This window comes from Tachypleus tridentatus, chromosome 13 (assembly GCF_004210375.1).
Source record: "Tachypleus tridentatus isolate NWPU-2018 chromosome 13, ASM421037v1, whole genome shotgun sequence".
Taxonomy (NCBI): Eukaryota; Metazoa; Arthropoda; class Merostomata; order Xiphosura; family Limulidae; genus Tachypleus; species Tachypleus tridentatus.
This window is the reverse complement of record NC_134837.1, coordinates 65,741,449-65,758,719: the sequence shown is the minus strand read 5'-3', so window position 1 is coordinate 65,758,719 and position 17,271 is coordinate 65,741,449. Positions and strand designations below refer to the sequence as shown.

Here is a 17,271-nt window from a genome sequence, read left to right as displayed (position 1 = left end):
TTATCTGTCCTTAACGTGGATAAATACTTTATCTCCTCTATCCATGTTTTATTTTCCCAGAATAAAGACATGCAATCTTTTCTGATCTAGATCAAATTATAACATGGATGAATCATATCTCAATGTTAACTTTCTCAAACATGGATAAAATTCCCTTTCTTATTTAGTATAATCTTTATTTAACCTTAACGAACGGTCTTTCTCGTCTTGTTTGTTTGTTTTTGAATTTCGCGCAAAGCTGCCCGAAGACTATCTGGGCTAGCCGTCCCTAATTTAGCAGTGTAAGATTAGAGGGAAGGCAGCTAGTCATCACCACTCACTGCCAACTCTTGGGCTACTCTTTTACCATTGAATAGTGGTATTGACCGTTACATTATGACGCCCCCATGGTTGAAATGGCGAGCTGTTCGATATAACGAGGACTTGAACCTGCGACCCTCAGACTACTAATCGTATGCCTTAACCATCTGGCCAGGCCGAGCCTTTTTTTCATCATAATGATGAATGAGACTCAAACATTTGGTTCTTTCATTGCTTGCTCTGTTGTTTTGAATTTTTTTCCAGTCATAAGTGGTGTTCACATTTAAAATATTTTTCACTTTTAGGTACAAAAGTTTTCTATCTCGATTTCATTATTTATTTATTTGATATTTTATACTGTTCTTTAGCTTCAGGGTGTTATTTAAATACATGATCCTTTTTACTTTGACTCCCTCCTCGAATTAATAGTTCTTTTGTAACACGTATCTCGTTCATCTTCTGTGTATCTTGAACCCTGTATTCAAGTTCGATTTCAACAGATAGATCGTGAGCCCTGTGTTATCTGAGTTCGATTTCAACAGATAGATCGTGAGCCCTGTGTTATCTGAGTTAGATTTCAACAGATAGATCGTGAGCCCTGTGTTATCTGCATTACCCATAGTACGTCTTTTCTCGATCAAAAACATATTATTTTCTAGTTGTACCTTTTGAACAAACACACGCACATTCCAGAGTTACTGTGTACAGTTTGAATGTCTCCAGCGTTGTTGTATACAGTTTAAGTGACTCCAGGATTGCTGTATACACTTTGTTTTACTCCAGGATTACTGTATACTGTTTGGTGGCTCCAGGTTTACTATATATAGTTTGAGTGGCTCCAAGGTTATTGTATACAATTTGAGTGACCACAGAATTGCTGTATACAGTTTGAGTGGCTACAGGGTTGCTATATATAGTTTGAGTGACTTTCGGTTTACTGTATACAGTTTGTGTTACTCCATGTTTGCTGTATACAGTCTATGTTACTCCAGGTTTACTCTATACAGTTTGTGTTGCTCCATGTTTCTGTATACAGTCTGTGTTACTCCAAGTTTACTGTATACAGTTTGTATTACTCCATGTTCACTGTATACAGTTTGTGTTACTCCATGTTTACTATATATAGTTTAAGTGGCTTCTTCGCTTTATTTTAATACTCTTTCAGACGCATTATCTATATGTATTTTTAACCTAGTTATGTTTCCTCTCTTATATAGTATACTTCTTTAACTTGTCACCAAATATGTTGCCCTTTCAGCCGTGGGGGCGTTATAATGTTACAGTCAATTCCACTATTCGTTGGTAAAAGAGTAGCCCAAGAGTTGGCGGTGGGTGGTGATGACTAGCTGCCTTCCCACTAGTCTTACACTGCTAAATTAGGGACGGCTAACGCAGATAGCCCTTGAGTTGCTTTGGGCGAGCTTCAAAAAAACAAACAAACACGCTTATGTAAGATTTTCACCAGTTGTTTTCGATGTGATTTTAAATTATTTTTACGCTTATGTAAAACATTTTACCGATTGTTTTTTTTTCATCAGACTTGTCATTTCTTTGGCATTTTTACAGTTATTATTTCACTCATTATCATTTCAAAAAGATTTTGTGATATTCCAAGTGAAAAACAACAGTGACTTTGACTGAGATTCTTTACACTTCTTTCGATCTTAAAATCTTCCTTTGAATATTAAACTGCATTTACATATCCCAAGATACAGTTTACGTTGAAAAGTAGATTTTGATTCTGAAATTGCAGTTTTTATTAATTTTTGCGCGTATGATAAACGTTTGTAGAAACATTTACACACTTTACTTGAAGAACAAGTAATATTATACACGATTTTTTTCACATTTACCAACAGACGTTTCGATAAACATCCCAGTGGCGCAGCGGTGTGTGTGTGGACTTCTAACGCTAGAAATCAGGTAAGAAAGAGAACTCTGTGACACCCGGAACCATTCCAGCTTCGGCAAGACTTTCTCTAATGACATTTGTCTTCGAAAGTCGTAAAGCTTGAACGTTTGACCTTTAGTCAAGTCATACAATTGCTTGATTCGTGAGACCCATTTATTTATTGTGGCTGAAGTTTCAGTATTACAGTATTATATAATATCATGTTCTTAAGCACAAGGACAAGGGTTCACATATCCATAGAAACGTTCCACGAGACTTAACTAATCGATTAATTCTCCATTTTCTACCTTTTATCAGATTTTTTCGGTCATAATTCGCAAGTTGTTACAACTTCAGCTTACATTTCACCAAAAAAAAAAAGTGTTGCCCAGCATTACGATCAAGTCGTTTTAAAAACTGGTCTTATTTCTACCAAAGTGCAGCTAACATAAATGTTTGGACCTTTGACTTCGATTAACTGTCACTCAAACTTGACGTTGATTTTTGCTTCACCTCACACACGTTTTTGGGCCTAGTAGTGCCAGGCAGTTAAGGCATTCCACTCGCAAACTGCTGGTCGCGGGTTCGAATAATTATCACACCAAACATGCTCGATGTTTCCATCGTGGAGACGTTATAACATACGATCAATCCCAGTATTCGTTGGTAAAAGAGTAGACCAAGAGTTGGCGATGGGTGGTGATGACTAGCTGTCTTCACCCTAGTCTTACACTGATAAATTAAGGATGGCTAGCGCAAATAGTCCTCGTGCAGCTTTGCTCGTAATTTAAAAAACAAAACAAAAACACATTTTATTTATATATATATATAAAAGGCCACAGTCTGGAGACAACGAATCATTTAACACAATTCTGTCTTTATAACAAGACGTATAACAAATTCTTATCATCTGATATCGGTGTTTCAAGATCTTCACATTACATTTGATTGGATCTTAGCAATACATTTATAAAACGTTGTTGGTTAATACGTAGACTATTAATTGATATAACAACATGTTTCTAATTTCAATCATAGAAAATGACTAATTATCTTGTCCTCCGCTAGTAAAGCGGTAAGTCTACGGATGTACAATGCTAAAATCAGGGTTTCGATTCCCCTCGGTGGACTCAGCAGGTAGCCCGATGTGGTTTTGCTATAAGAAAACACACACACACACACACTGATTATATTTCACATGATCAGTCTTTCAACTAAATTCGATCAAAGTGTTTTGAAGTAACTGCTAAGTCATATTTCCTGAAGTTATATTTGTAGTTATAATATTGTTCAATCTCCACTGTTGTAGTTCGTTTAGGTAACACTGAGTATTTGAGTGTTAAAATATAATATAACAAGGCTATATATACATCCTAAGATTTAATGTTAATTAACCACATTTTAAAATGATATAAGGCTTAGGTTTCTAAACAGGTCAAAATATTTTCGTCATAAATAAATTATGTATAAAATACAAAGTGCACACAATCTTTCAGTAATGGTAAGTAAGTTAGGTTTCTACGTCAATACAGTACACTGGTAGATTCAGTGACAGTTATAAATGCATCCATAACGCTTGACATCGAATTAACATGAGACTGAGTCTCGTGTCGTTCGTAGCAAATTTTAAGAGAATGTAAATGGCATATTCGAGAAAAGTGCAGACTTTCATTTTTCGTCACATACGTTACATTTCAGAGATAAATATCTTTTTAATGACACCTCTCGAGGGACTGACCACTCTCGAAAGTGTGAACAGCTCACTATTGACCATCACTTTGGCGTCCAGAGTATGCTTAGATAACTTTAGTTTCAACTCATTCAATAAATCAGGTTTAGACATCTAGTGATCAATTTACCACTTGGCTTTTCGAATACATTAAAAACAGTTATGAAACTTGGACGCGAGAGGTGCAAAGTTGTTCAAGGTATAATGTTTTAACCTATAGCAACACAAGATTTAGTTTACGTAATTCATATAATGTTAGATGTAGTATTGAAACCGAATTTAAACGATATTTCAACACACTATATTTCACACACTGCTAGAAAGATTATATTATGTATATAGAGGGAAAGTGGCTTCTTTAGTGGACCAAAACTTCAAGTGACTTGTGAGGGTTTCATATTATCCGCTTCATGGTTAGGATGCTGGACACGCAATCTGTGGGTTGCGAGCTCGAATTTCTGTCGTCGATTATACTCGCTCTTTCAGTTGGTGGTGGTGGGGACGTAATAATGCACGGCCAATCTCACTATTCTTTGATTAAAAAATTGCTCAAGAATTGGCGGTTGGTGGTGTTGACTAGTTGCCAACCTTCCATCTCGTTTATCACAGTCAACTTGTTTATTGTATGATATACAGAGTATAATTTCCCCGAAAGGGGCTTAAAGGTCGTGTGGAAGGGCCACATGTTTAAATTCTCGCAACACTATACAGTAGCGTGTTGTCAGTCGGTCAGTAGACACTAATATGACGTCACGTAAGGAACTTTGCAATCTGCACTGTCATGATGTCAGTAAAATGTGCCAATCCTTCCAAAATATAATTTCCTATAAAAATAAGGGCGCGTGTTGGCATTGTGGTAGAGCTCTGGATTTTGGAGCTAACGGTTCGAGTTCATATAATATCAAATATTTCCTAGATTTTACGTTGGTGCGTTATAAGTGTGGCAGCAAATCCTTTAGCGTGGATGGTAGGGCTCTGATAAGTGACTGCCTTCTACCTGATCAGTAGTTTAGAATTAGGCATGGCGGCAGCTAGCCTGAGTAGCTTTGCCATGTATAAAAACACCTTTAAAAGTAAACAGTAAAAGTAATCTGATATTCACGCTAGCTACTTAAATAACAGTAAGACTATCAAATTAACAGCATACGAGACATGTTTTTACTTTACTGATAACGTCTGAATGTTAATTTATCAAATTATAAAACGGTTTGCTCTTAATTTTGATGTTACATTATGCTGCAAAATAAAACTGCTTTTTGAAAAATCTGTGAACAGAACAAGCTGTAAAACCTAAAGAGTGTTCCAAACAAATCTTCTAAACACACCAGAATTATATCGAAGTTTTAAAACTATATAAACTAATAATAGGTAGGCAAGCAACAATTTACAAGCATAAGGAAATATTTTATTGATGGTCGAACATATTGTAAGTTTCAACAGAACATTAGACTGTCTTCTTCAGGTATGATCAATACTAAATAGCACAAGGTTTATTATATAAACATATTAAATCTGGTATAAACTGATATGGCTTATCTGAAATATTTAAATATATTTTAGGAACAATTAAAGAATGTATTCCTGAAAATCATATGCTCTTTTAAAGGTGACGTCTACTAGAAGGTCTGACCTCTAACACAAGACAGAAGAACATCAATATTTATTTGAGTACTGCACAAGTCCCCAGATAACATTCATATATATTTTTTCAAGTAGTGAGTTTATCTTTGTCGTTTTCTTACTCTCAAATTCACCAAACAGTTTTTCTTTCTTAGATGCTTAGTTAGAAAATGAACTAAGCACACCTCGAGCCTATGTTGGCTGGTTATCGTACACTTAGATTTATCGTTATTCTATAGGTAAATAATTTCGTTGGCAGATAATTGACTTATCTTATCAGTACAATGTAAGTATGGAGACATCGTGCTGAAACACGAAATGAAGAATTCTCAGTTGTTATAGTGATCGATTAACTTCCAAAGTTTAAAGTTGTTGAGAAGTCGTGTAAGAAAAAAATACATACACAACTAAACACATTTGTGTTAAGAACTGTAACTTGTGATAGACTAAGAAACACGATAAAAAACTCAAACACTTTTGAAAAATGGTCTCTTTATATGTGATTTTCGGAAGCACCAGGGGTCGTTTTGTGACCTTTCATAACCTCTTTTTATTCACACACACAGAACTGTCTCACTTGAAAATGGTTGTGACTAATTTTTTAAATATAAATTATTTATTGTTCTATTTATAGTGTAACATGGTCTGTTTATCAATAGAATCAGGAATAACATTTATGTAAAGTATTGTCTAACATTCGTTTATTTCTATCGTTAACAACACGTTTTTAAAGAATTTTGTGTGTTACGATCAAGTGTTATAAGTGTCATAAAACTAATTGAACTTAAAGTACTGAATTGCCCATTTTCCGTTAAAGAATATAACGTGTTTTTTTTAAACGCTGCTATTATCTTGTGTACGTTGTGTTATTCTAATACTATCCCGTCTCCCAGTGGCATGTCTGCGGAATTACAACGCTAGAAACCGTGATGGGCAGAGTACAGATAGCCCACTGTGTAGTTTTGTACTTAACTTCAAACAAACAAAGCAATTAATCATATTCTTAAAAGGTTCATCAACTTTGTATAAAACAGCGATATATTAACTTCGAATAATTTTTGTGTTTCTTTGAAGAGAACCAGTCATGAAACTGATACATACCGAGATAACATCAAAACTGATCCTGAAGAGGATTTGAATCCACGCTCTAAACTTAAATCCACTTCATCTTACTAAATTAAGGACATAAAGATTAAAGTGTACTGTATTTACTTTCAAATTAAATCCAATATCTTGCTTGTCGCTGTAAATGATGTGCAACATTCAAGTCCAAAAGTTTGGGCGATTTAACGGGACTCAAACTAAGTCCCTATCCGTTACAATCAACTAATGACACACTGTTAACGTTTGTTATAACAAACTGTGGTTATTTCAGCACGAAGGTAAAACCGATATAAGTAACCTAGAAATCTATACAGAGAACACGACAGAATAAAACACGCCTACCTGGGGGACACAGTGGGACATAAACACTGAATTGCTCATAGGAGGCGGAACATGGGGAACTATTTTTACTAGTTTTTGACTCTTATTGAATTTCCTACTTGAATGAGTAGTATAGATTTATATATAATTAGTAAGAGAAGCCACTGTTTCAACTGACAAGTTAGGCGACTCAATCATCAGTTTCATCCCTCGTTTCCTCAAATTCAAATTTGTTTCTCTACTATGGAAATATTATTTATAGAAAGAAGTTCTAATCGTTTCTGGTAAGTTTTCTATTGTTTCTTACTAAGTTCGCAGTCCTGTTATAAATCAAACGTGAGTTTCGGAATGGGAAAATAGATTTAGCTAAACGTTATAAGTTTGTACTCACCAAGTGATGTGTAGTCTATTTTTCTTATGGATGGTTATTTTCAAATTTACGAATAAATATGTTTTTTATTTAAGGATATGAGCTTCGGTTAAGAAAATATCATTACTCCAAACAGACAGATGACATTTCTGAATCGATTCAAAGAAAAATTAAAAGAAGGCTGCACTAGACGAAAATATATTAGTTATAATAATATACATATGGAGACTTGACCTCGTTAGCAATTGAAAAAAGTAGTTATTTCCTGTGTTCAATTCCTTGGCTAGAGATTATATTGCGTTTCTCGTTTGAACGACTTCTCAGTTTACGTAATCATACACACTTAACAACACATATAATCGTAAACTGATGTAGGCTTAACTACAATAAATGGGGAAATATGTGTAGAAATCAAGGACTCGTCAAAGATACTCCAAGCGGGAAATTTTGGTACGACGCCCTTCATCAGCTCAGAGGTAAGTCAGAAGGCTTACAACGCTAAAACTTGTGTTTTGGTACTCTTGGTGGGCAGAGCTTTGGGCTTAATCGACCAATATACGCAAAATTGCTAAGAAGGCAAATGAAACTGGCACTGTTAATGAAAGAAGTGATGCTACATGTCTTAGGTTACGTTCTTTATAAGATAAACGAAAGTTGGTTACATATTTTACCTGTGAATTTCCTGTGAACTCGTGAATGTTTCATCAAGAAAAGTAAAATACGTATTCCCACAAAGTTGTTTTAATGAAAAGAAGTATCCAGACTAAAGCGTATAAATAGGTACCACACTACAAACAGTAGACTGAAAAAAGCTGAAAACATAAGCGGATAAATTAGAGTTGAAACTTATCAGAAAGACTCAGTGTAAGCTAGAAATTAGGTGTTCTCGAGGTTTGGATAAAGAAGAAACACAATGCTTCGAGTGAAACAAATGTAATAGTAGAACACAAATAATCAGGTCGGTTTGTTCGACGACATAGAACAGGTATCATAGAGTGAAGACCGCTTGGAGATCAAAACTAGTTTGGAGCTACACCTCAGCCAATATTCATCCTGGTCGTTGAGAAGCAGAGATAGATTTGAATCCATCATGAAACAGGGATTCATCCAGCGAGAAAATGATCCCAAACATACAGTGAATGTGGTGAAATATTATCTTGACGACAAAGAGGTCGATGAAACACTCAAAACCATGGTTTAGCCTGCACAAGGTCCAGATATAAACATATACAACCATGGCTTAGCCTGCACAAGGTGCCGATATGAACATATACAACCATGGCTTAACCTGCACAAGGTCCCGATATGAACATATACAACCATGGCTTGGGCTGAACAAAGTTACAATGTGAACATACACAACCATGTTTTGTTCTGCACAAAGTCTCGATATGAACACAAACAACCATGTCCTCGCATCCACAAAGTAACCCCCATATGAACAGATACAACTATGGCTTGGCCTCCACAAAGCTCCGATATGAACATCCTTAAAGCTGCATGGACCTATACAAGAGGTGACCGTATATTTGGATTGAATTGTGGAAAGTAAGACAGGACATAAAAATAATATTCCACACTCAGACCATAATAAACTACACTGTATCATGAGAAAAAAAGTGTGTCGTGCTCTGTGTAAAGGAAAAATGCCACATAGAAGCTAGTGGTACGTTGTACAAGTTGTTACTTTTGTTTTTTGTATTATATGTAATATCTTGTGCCAGTAACAATCTTTTCTTGTAGCCGCCATTACACGTTGGCTTTAACTAGTGTTTCTGTTACTGTATAATTATGCAGATATATTTCTATATAATTTATTAAACTTGAAATTATTAATACTTTTTAGATATGCATATAAGTTTAAGAAACATAAAAGAGGTAAATCTACTGAAAGTTTTAGCGAGTTTGCTGTGTTAGTAATTCCATTTAAAACAAACATTAGGTGTCGATTTTCATTGTGACGTGTAACTCGAAAACTTAGATACGCATGTGTGTCTGAAATATTTATATTAAAATATTTGTAGAATGACTTCACTAGATAAATATCTTAAATATTATATGATCATGTTGTCGTAGCTTTGTTTTAAAATTCTGAAGGTTATCTTACAAGATTAAGGAATTAAACTTCTGTAACTGTTTTGTTAATAGAAGATTATTTTACTCTTTTATCTATAACTCCTTTCGGTAAAGTAATGATTAGAAAGATTTTTATGACTATAAAACAGCACAGTAGATGAGTTTTTGTATGTCATGTTTTACATTGTTAATTTAAAATACATCCTTGTATATAATAATCTGTCCTGGCATAGACAGATGGTTAAGGTGTTCGACTCGTAATTTGAGACTCGAGGGTTTGAATCCTCCTTACATCAAACATAGTCAGTTTTTCATCCGTGGGGGCGTTATAATATTACGGTAAGCCCCACTATTCGTTGGGAAAAGAGTAGCCCAAGAGTTGGCGGTGGGTGGTGATAACTAGCTGCCTTCTCTCTAGTCTTACATTGCAAGATTAGGAACGGCTAGCGTACATAGCCCTCGTGTAGCTTTGCGCGAAATTCAAACCAACCCAAACGAACTGATAAACGAGTTCGCTACCTCAATAATAAATGTTCTTCTACTTCAGACTGGAAGGCTAGCCTAATTCGCTTTTTTTTTATACAGCTAGGACTATTTTAAGACTTTGAAAACATTAAGACGTTAAACCAGATGCTCAACATATGATGTCAAATCTCTCTCTGGCGAAACAACAGTATAGAAATTACAAACAATCGTCTATATCTAAACATAATCGTCAGCAAGAACACAGAAAAGCACAACTAACACTTTTGAAAATTCAATAGTTATCCAGCTAAACACCTGGGCCTGGCATGGCCAAGCGTGTTAAGGCGTGCGACTCGTAATCTGAGGGTCACAGGTTCGCATCTCCGTCGCGCCAAACATTCTCGCCCTCTCCAACCGTGGAGGCGTTATAATGTGACGGTCAATCCCACTATTCGTTGGTAAAAGAGTAGCCCAAGAGTTGGCGGTGTGTGGTGATGACTAGCTGCCTTCCCTCTAGTCTTACACTGCTAAATTAGGGACGGCTAGCACAGATAGCCCTCGAGTAGCTTTGTGCGAAATTCAAAACACAAACAAGCTAAACACCAATAAACGAAACAAGTCGATTTAACATGATCTTTCTGTTTGCTTGAGTATCTAGCTTATAAGTTTAAAGTTTAGGGTGACTATGAACATATACCTATTTGCGAATAGTTTCGCGAAAATTTTAAAACAATAACAAACATATTAGTGCACTAATTTATCATTAGCACTGATACTTAAAATAATTTTCCTATTTATTGATAAACAGTATTGTATACATTGAAGTAAAATAAGCAATGAAATATTTTACAATATACAGCAGGAATTAATGTATATATAATTAGCACCAATATCACAATTATAGCAAACATTCAGTTATTTCTTAATCCAAACAAATATTCAAGCAAATAGAAGGATTCTGTTAAATCGACTTATTTCTGTTGTATGCACTCCAGTAATCAGGGTTACTGTATATCGTAGTACATTTCACTGATCAGGCTTATTGTCTACCGTGGTACACTCCAGTTATTAGGATTACTGTTTACTGTGTTACACTCCACAAATCAGGCTTGCTGTCAGCTGCGGTTCACCCTACTAATCAGGCTTACTGTCTACCGTGGTACACTCATATAATCAAATTCACGTTTAATATTTAACTTGATACACCCAAGCAGCCGTGTTTAACGTCTGACGTGGTACGCCCAAGTGGTCACGTTTAATATTTAATGTAACACATCCAAGTAATCCAGTCTAACGTATAACAAGGTACATCCAAGTGATCGTATATAACATTTAATGTAATACGTCCAAGTAATTACGTTTAAAATTAACGTGGTATACCCAAGTATTCACGTCTGACATCTAAAGTGGCAAATTCAAGTAAACTTGTAGTAATTAAAGACGAGGGTTTACCATGTTATGTAATTCACTAATTAATCGAATTATCTAACCAACAGTGTTTTAATAACAGAAGATTAATTTAAGACTAATTAGGTGAGGCTATTAGCTAGTATTGGCTCACACTTACGTATCAAAACATTAATTTTCGCTTAAGTTCAACACAACTTGACGAGTTTCAAAACTGAGGCTTTCAATTATACGAAACATTTTCAAACTTGCTTAACTTATTGGGCGATATTTGCTAGCTAATACATGATTTTGTTTGCTTGAATATTAAAAATATAAATTAATTTCTAATAATTTCAGTTGTAAACACACGACTAGAAAGTTTTATTCATGTCGACATTTCTATATACAAAATAGCTAGGCACTGAAGGTTTTTCTATTACTTTGTTTGTTTGTTCGTTTTTTAATTTCGCGCAAAGCTAGATAAGGGCTACCTGCGCTAGCCATCCCTAATTTAGCAATGCAAGAATATGAGGAAGGTAACTATTCATCATCATCCACCGCTAACTCTTGGGCTACTCTTTTATCAACGAATAGTGGGACTGACCGCCGCATTAGCCCCACGACTAAAAGGTCGAGCATGTTTAGGTGCAACGGGGATTCAAACCCGCGACCCTCGGATTACGAGTCGAGTGCCTTAACCACCTGGCCATGCCGGGCTTTATCAGTTTGTCTGTTACTGTCAGCAACTCAGTCATTTCATTTTTATGGATATCGAATGTGTACATGTAGTGAGTTGTTGTTGTTTTGAATTAAGCACAAAGCTACACAATGGGCTATCTGTGCTCTGCCCACCACGGGTATTGAAACCCGGTTTTTAGCGATGTAAGTCCGCAGACATATCGCTGAGCCACTGGGGGCACATGTAATGAGAAAACACAAATGACTTACAAGCTAGAGGTAGAACTCAGGCTAAGACTTACAGCGCAAAATAAAATAAAAAATAAAAAGCGTAATAAACGAAGAAATATGTGAACCATGAATCCTCGGATTGAAAGTCTTGAATTACTAACATAAAGTCACGCATGAGTTTGTAAAATAATATTTGTCTAAAATTATACCCATGTGTAAACATAAATAATTCGTTGTAACTCAGTTGTGCTTCAACATGACACTGTTTGAAAATTTCGTTATAGCGAGAAAGTTTTCCTTCAAATATTCTCCCATCTTTCCAGGAGCACGGTGGTATTCCTGCAGACCCATATCGCTAGAAGTCGGGTTTCGATACCCGTGGCGAGCAAAGCACAGATTGTCCGATGTGTAGCTTTGTGTTTATTTCCAAACAATCAGTCAATCAAATATTCTGTGACACATTATAAATAAACAAATGTAAGTGGTTAACAAGTTAGCGATCAAATGAAAGAATGATATACAGAAAGTTACTATAATGTGTTACAGTTAAGAGTACTTTCATTTGGCATCATGCAGTTACTTTATATTAATTAATTCTAGTAATTCAACTCTTTTATTGGAAGATAAATTACTTCATTATATCAGTAATTTATATCCGTCTCACAATAAAAATAAGAGAGACGAAAGTATTAGCTCTTCCTGCTGTGCTGCTGGATAGGTCTTTCGTTTTGAGACTAATGCTTTATATGGAAGCTCACGTTTGTCTTTTAGACGTCTAGTTTTGTTGTATCTCAATCCCTATTTTCATTTCTTCTCCAGTGAGAGCGTTGAGAACCGTCTTGGGAATAAGACATTAATTCGTGCGATCACCAACAAGTATTTTCTTACTTTACGTCTGGGTCTGGCATCGCCTAGCGCGTTAAGGCGTGCACTTCGTAATCTGAGGGTCGTGGGTTCGCGCCCGAGTCGCGCCAAAACATGCTCGCCCTCCCAGCCGTGGGGACGTTATAATGAGACGGTCAATCCCACTATTCGTTGGTAAAAGAGTAGCCCAAGAGTTGGCGGTGGGTGGTGATGACTAGCTTCCTTCCCTCTAGTCTTACACTGCTAAATTAGGGACGGCTAACACAGATAGCCCTCGAGTAGCTTTGTGCGAAATTCCAAAACAAACAAAAAAAAACTTCACGTCTTAGCATTGGAGATAAGAAATAGTTCCTTCTACTCTACAAGCTATCAGGATGGTAGCAACAGTATGTTTAGTTAGTTGGTTGTTTTTCTCTGATTCACTCTACTGTGCGTGATACTTCACATTCCTTTGCTCACTTCATTTAAATGTTCTCCGAGTTTTTGCAAGATTGTTTTATTTTTTCATTTGGTTAATTCTAACAGATCTCATTTGTCAATTTTATACACAGAGTATGTTCAACTACTAATATTTACTTATTTATTACTAATGTGTATTTGTTCTATTTTGATTATTCAGTGATTTATTTGATCAAATATATGTTGTTTTTTTCCTTTTTCACGTCAGTCTTAGACTACCTCTTTCTTCATGTGATTTGTTTATCATTGGTGTTGTGGATCTCTCATGAAAAGGTTTTCTGTTCCGTTAATACTTTCTTTGTACGTGCCTCATCTTTGTTTGATTCCACTCCATTTTTAAATGTATTTTATTCCTCTTTGTTCTCTAGGGGAGGGGGCTAGAGGTTTTATATCTGTCCATTCTTTTGTTAACGAACGCAAGAGAGATAACATAACCTGTTGTAACCCATGTTAAATTGCCTCGTTGCTGACGAAGTACTGGAGTTTAGTACATATGACTGCTCGTTTTTTCAAGTTATTCGAGTTGTGATAGACAGCTTGACCTCGTGTCAAAAAATCCAATTACTCACTTTAGCTATAAAGTATTTTTACACGGAAGTTTCTTGCTGGACTTCAGAGATATTTGATAAAGTATCAACGGCCATTCAACACGCGCTAGTGAACACCATCACAGATGTAACTGATCGAACCTGATGAAAAAGAGTCAAAATTTAATTCGTGGTTAGAAAAGATTGGAACAATTTTTGTATACACTGCTGGTCAAAATCTTAAGGCCAATGGACATAAAGAAAAACTATGCATTTTGCGTTGTTAGACTCAACCACTTATTTAAGTAGAGCTTTCAAAGATGAAAATAAGAAAAGGGAAAATAAAAATAAAAAACTTGTTTAGCATTTAATAGGGAAAATGTGAACACAATGAGATTAGCCTAAATACTAGCTGGTCAAAAGTTTAAAACCATGCCAAAAAGAAGTCCTAAATAGGGTAGGAAATGCCCAACAAGAGATCTCAATAGTGAGTTGCACGGTCGTCATTGCGAATAACTGCAAACATTCACTTTGACATGGTCAATATAAGCGTTTGCAGAAAGCTAGCTTGAATGTTAATCCAAGTGGTGAAGACGGCTTTACGAAGATCATGCTCTGTTTGGAATTGACGTCCATGTCTATAGACTTTCCTTGTCATCCATCCCCAAACATTTAAATGGGGTTCAGTTCGGGTATACACGCTGGATGATCCAAAAGAATCATGTTATTCGCCATGAAACAGTCCTTTGTCCTGTGAGCATTGTGGATTGCAGCGTTGTCCTGCTGAAAGATCCAGTCATTTCCACACAAGCGAGGGCCTTCAGTCAATAAGGATGCTCTCTCCAACATGCCAATGTAGCCAGCTGCTGTTTGATGCCCCTGTATAACCTGAAGCTCCATTGTTCTATGGAAAGAGAAAGCACCCCAAATCATGATGGAACCTCCTTCACTGTGCCGTATAGCAGATATCTCCGGTGATATATCTTTATCGTGCCAATAACGTTGGAAGTCATCTGGACCATCCAGGTTAATTTTTTTCTCATCAGAGGACAAAACCTTCGTCCACTTTTCTACGTCCCTTGTTTGGTGCTTCTCAGCAAAGTTTAACCGAGCTGTTTCGTGGTGTGGAAGGAGGCGTGGCCTTTGAAGACGTTTACAGTTTTTAAAGCCTTTTCTCGTAGACACCGTCTTATTGTTCTTGAGCTGCATTCTGCGTCCGACGATCGGCTGGTGTCTTGCCGGACAACACGTAGAATCTTCCTGCTCAACACCGGCGAAATTTTCTTGGGCCGACCACTTGAAATTCTCGTTCCGTATCCCTCAGGGTCTTTTAAGATATTTGCAACAGCAGTTTTACTACGCTTAATCTCACCAGCGATGGCACGTTGAGAGAGACCTTGCTTTTGCAGCTTGACAATTCTGCCACGTTCAAACTCTGTCAACTTTTTAGCCTTTGCTATGTTTTTACCCAATATAACACAGGAGATGTCAGTGGGAGATGTTGACAACGCTAATGCTTGAACACAAATGACTAAATTTCGTTATGTGTTTACCGATTAATGCTTCGTTTCAGTATGGTCTTAAACTTTTGACCAGCTAGTATTTAGGCTAATTTCATTGTGTTCACATTTTCCCTATTAAATGGTAAAAAAGTTTTTTATTTTTTATTTTTCCTTTTCTTATTTTCATCTTTCGAAGCTCTACTCAAATAAGTGGTTGAGTCTAACAACGCAAAATGCATATTTTTTCTTTATGCTCATTGGCCTTAAGATTTTGGCCAGCAGTGTATTTACACTTTTCATAATAACTTAATGGCTAATGTATTGTTTTATTACAGTGTTTATGATTATTTCATTACAGATGTATGACGATCATTGTTTCAGTTATCTTTATAAATGTTGATAGCTATTTCAACAGAAGTCAAGAATTAATGAACCCTTTTACCAGATTTTATGAGTTGATCACAGTTTATGGTGCTGGTGCAAATTTTTCTACGAGTTGAGTGTTAATATTTTATTAGTGGTTTTGCTGAAATAAAAATTAGTAAAAACTTGTAGGATTATTGTAGATAAATAGATAAGTAGATAAATCGCTGTTAAACAAAAGTGAGTTTAAGTATTGGCATTTAATTTATCTCAGTGGAAATGTTAATCAATATATTATATATATATATATATATATTACCACTAGTCATATTTTACTGTTAACTGGTAACTGACGGAGATATTTTACCTACAACCATGTTATGATGAATATTTTACTAGCGTTCCGGAGTTAATGAAGGAGCACGTCTCATGCAGAAACAGAACCAGCCATTCCGACAATTGGAGGAGGAGCTTATGAATTCTAAGATGAGGGGTCAGGGGTCAGAGATCCAGCAACATCTAGAAGCGCTCTACAACGAAAAAGAACATATGCACAAAGAGATTTTTCTACTGAGAGAAACCATTAAGGTAAAGCTAAGCCTGAAAGTACTGGTAGCTCTCATAAGACATGTTATACATGTCATATCTTATCCATAACGTTATTTATCTATTTTTATCACAATTATTGTCAGTACATAAGATATATATCACGGGCATGTCAGCATTCCCTCGACAGACTACAGATAGTTGAGTTACTTAAGATATTGATGAAGTGTATTCATGGAAGATTGAGATCCGTGTTAACAAAGCTATCTTCTAAGATCACTCACACGTTTGTACATTATCATTTTCTTCCAGCTGAAATGTCATACACACACACATAACACTGAGTATCGATAACACAAATGGCTCACTTAAATAGAGCTCAAAGTAAAACAAGGGTACATCCCCTTACAATCTCCCCCCTCCCCAGAAGAAAAATAAAAATGGAACAGTTAATCACGAATATACGAAAAATAATTCGAAATTATTAAATGTAAAGTTTTAAGTCAAAGGGGAAACAACAACTATATAATCTATATAAACCTATATAATCTATGTTGATTCATGTGTTTGATCTGATCAACAACCGGCTCAAAACAACAACAAACAACTAAAAGAAATGTTTGTAAATGTTACATTCACCTCTCGTATGAAATATTCTTGTTACCAGGTTCTGAAACCAACAGTTTCTTTCCCTGTTTGATTCACTTCAGAATATATTATCTATCTTGGAACCGTTTTAACTAATACCTTTACCAATATTCTGTACCTTACGTTTGTTTGAGACGCATAGTAAACAATTTAGAAGTTTTTTTTCTATTTTATCATCAAAGATAAGC

The 17,271-nt window shown here is 35.8% G+C and overlaps 1 protein-coding gene across 1 annotated transcript in view; it reads left to right on the top strand.

The window, feature by feature from the left end:
- Nucleotides 1-17,271, top strand: part of LOC143237739 (uncharacterized) — an 87,662-nt gene that overhangs the window by 43,164 nt on the left and 27,227 nt on the right. The window contains exon 2 of the mRNA XM_076477288.1: nucleotides 16,289-16,477. Coding sequence (XP_076333403.1) covers nucleotides 16,289-16,477 — 189 coding nt within the window. The remainder of the gene's footprint in view (nucleotides 1-16,288; nucleotides 16,478-17,271) is intronic.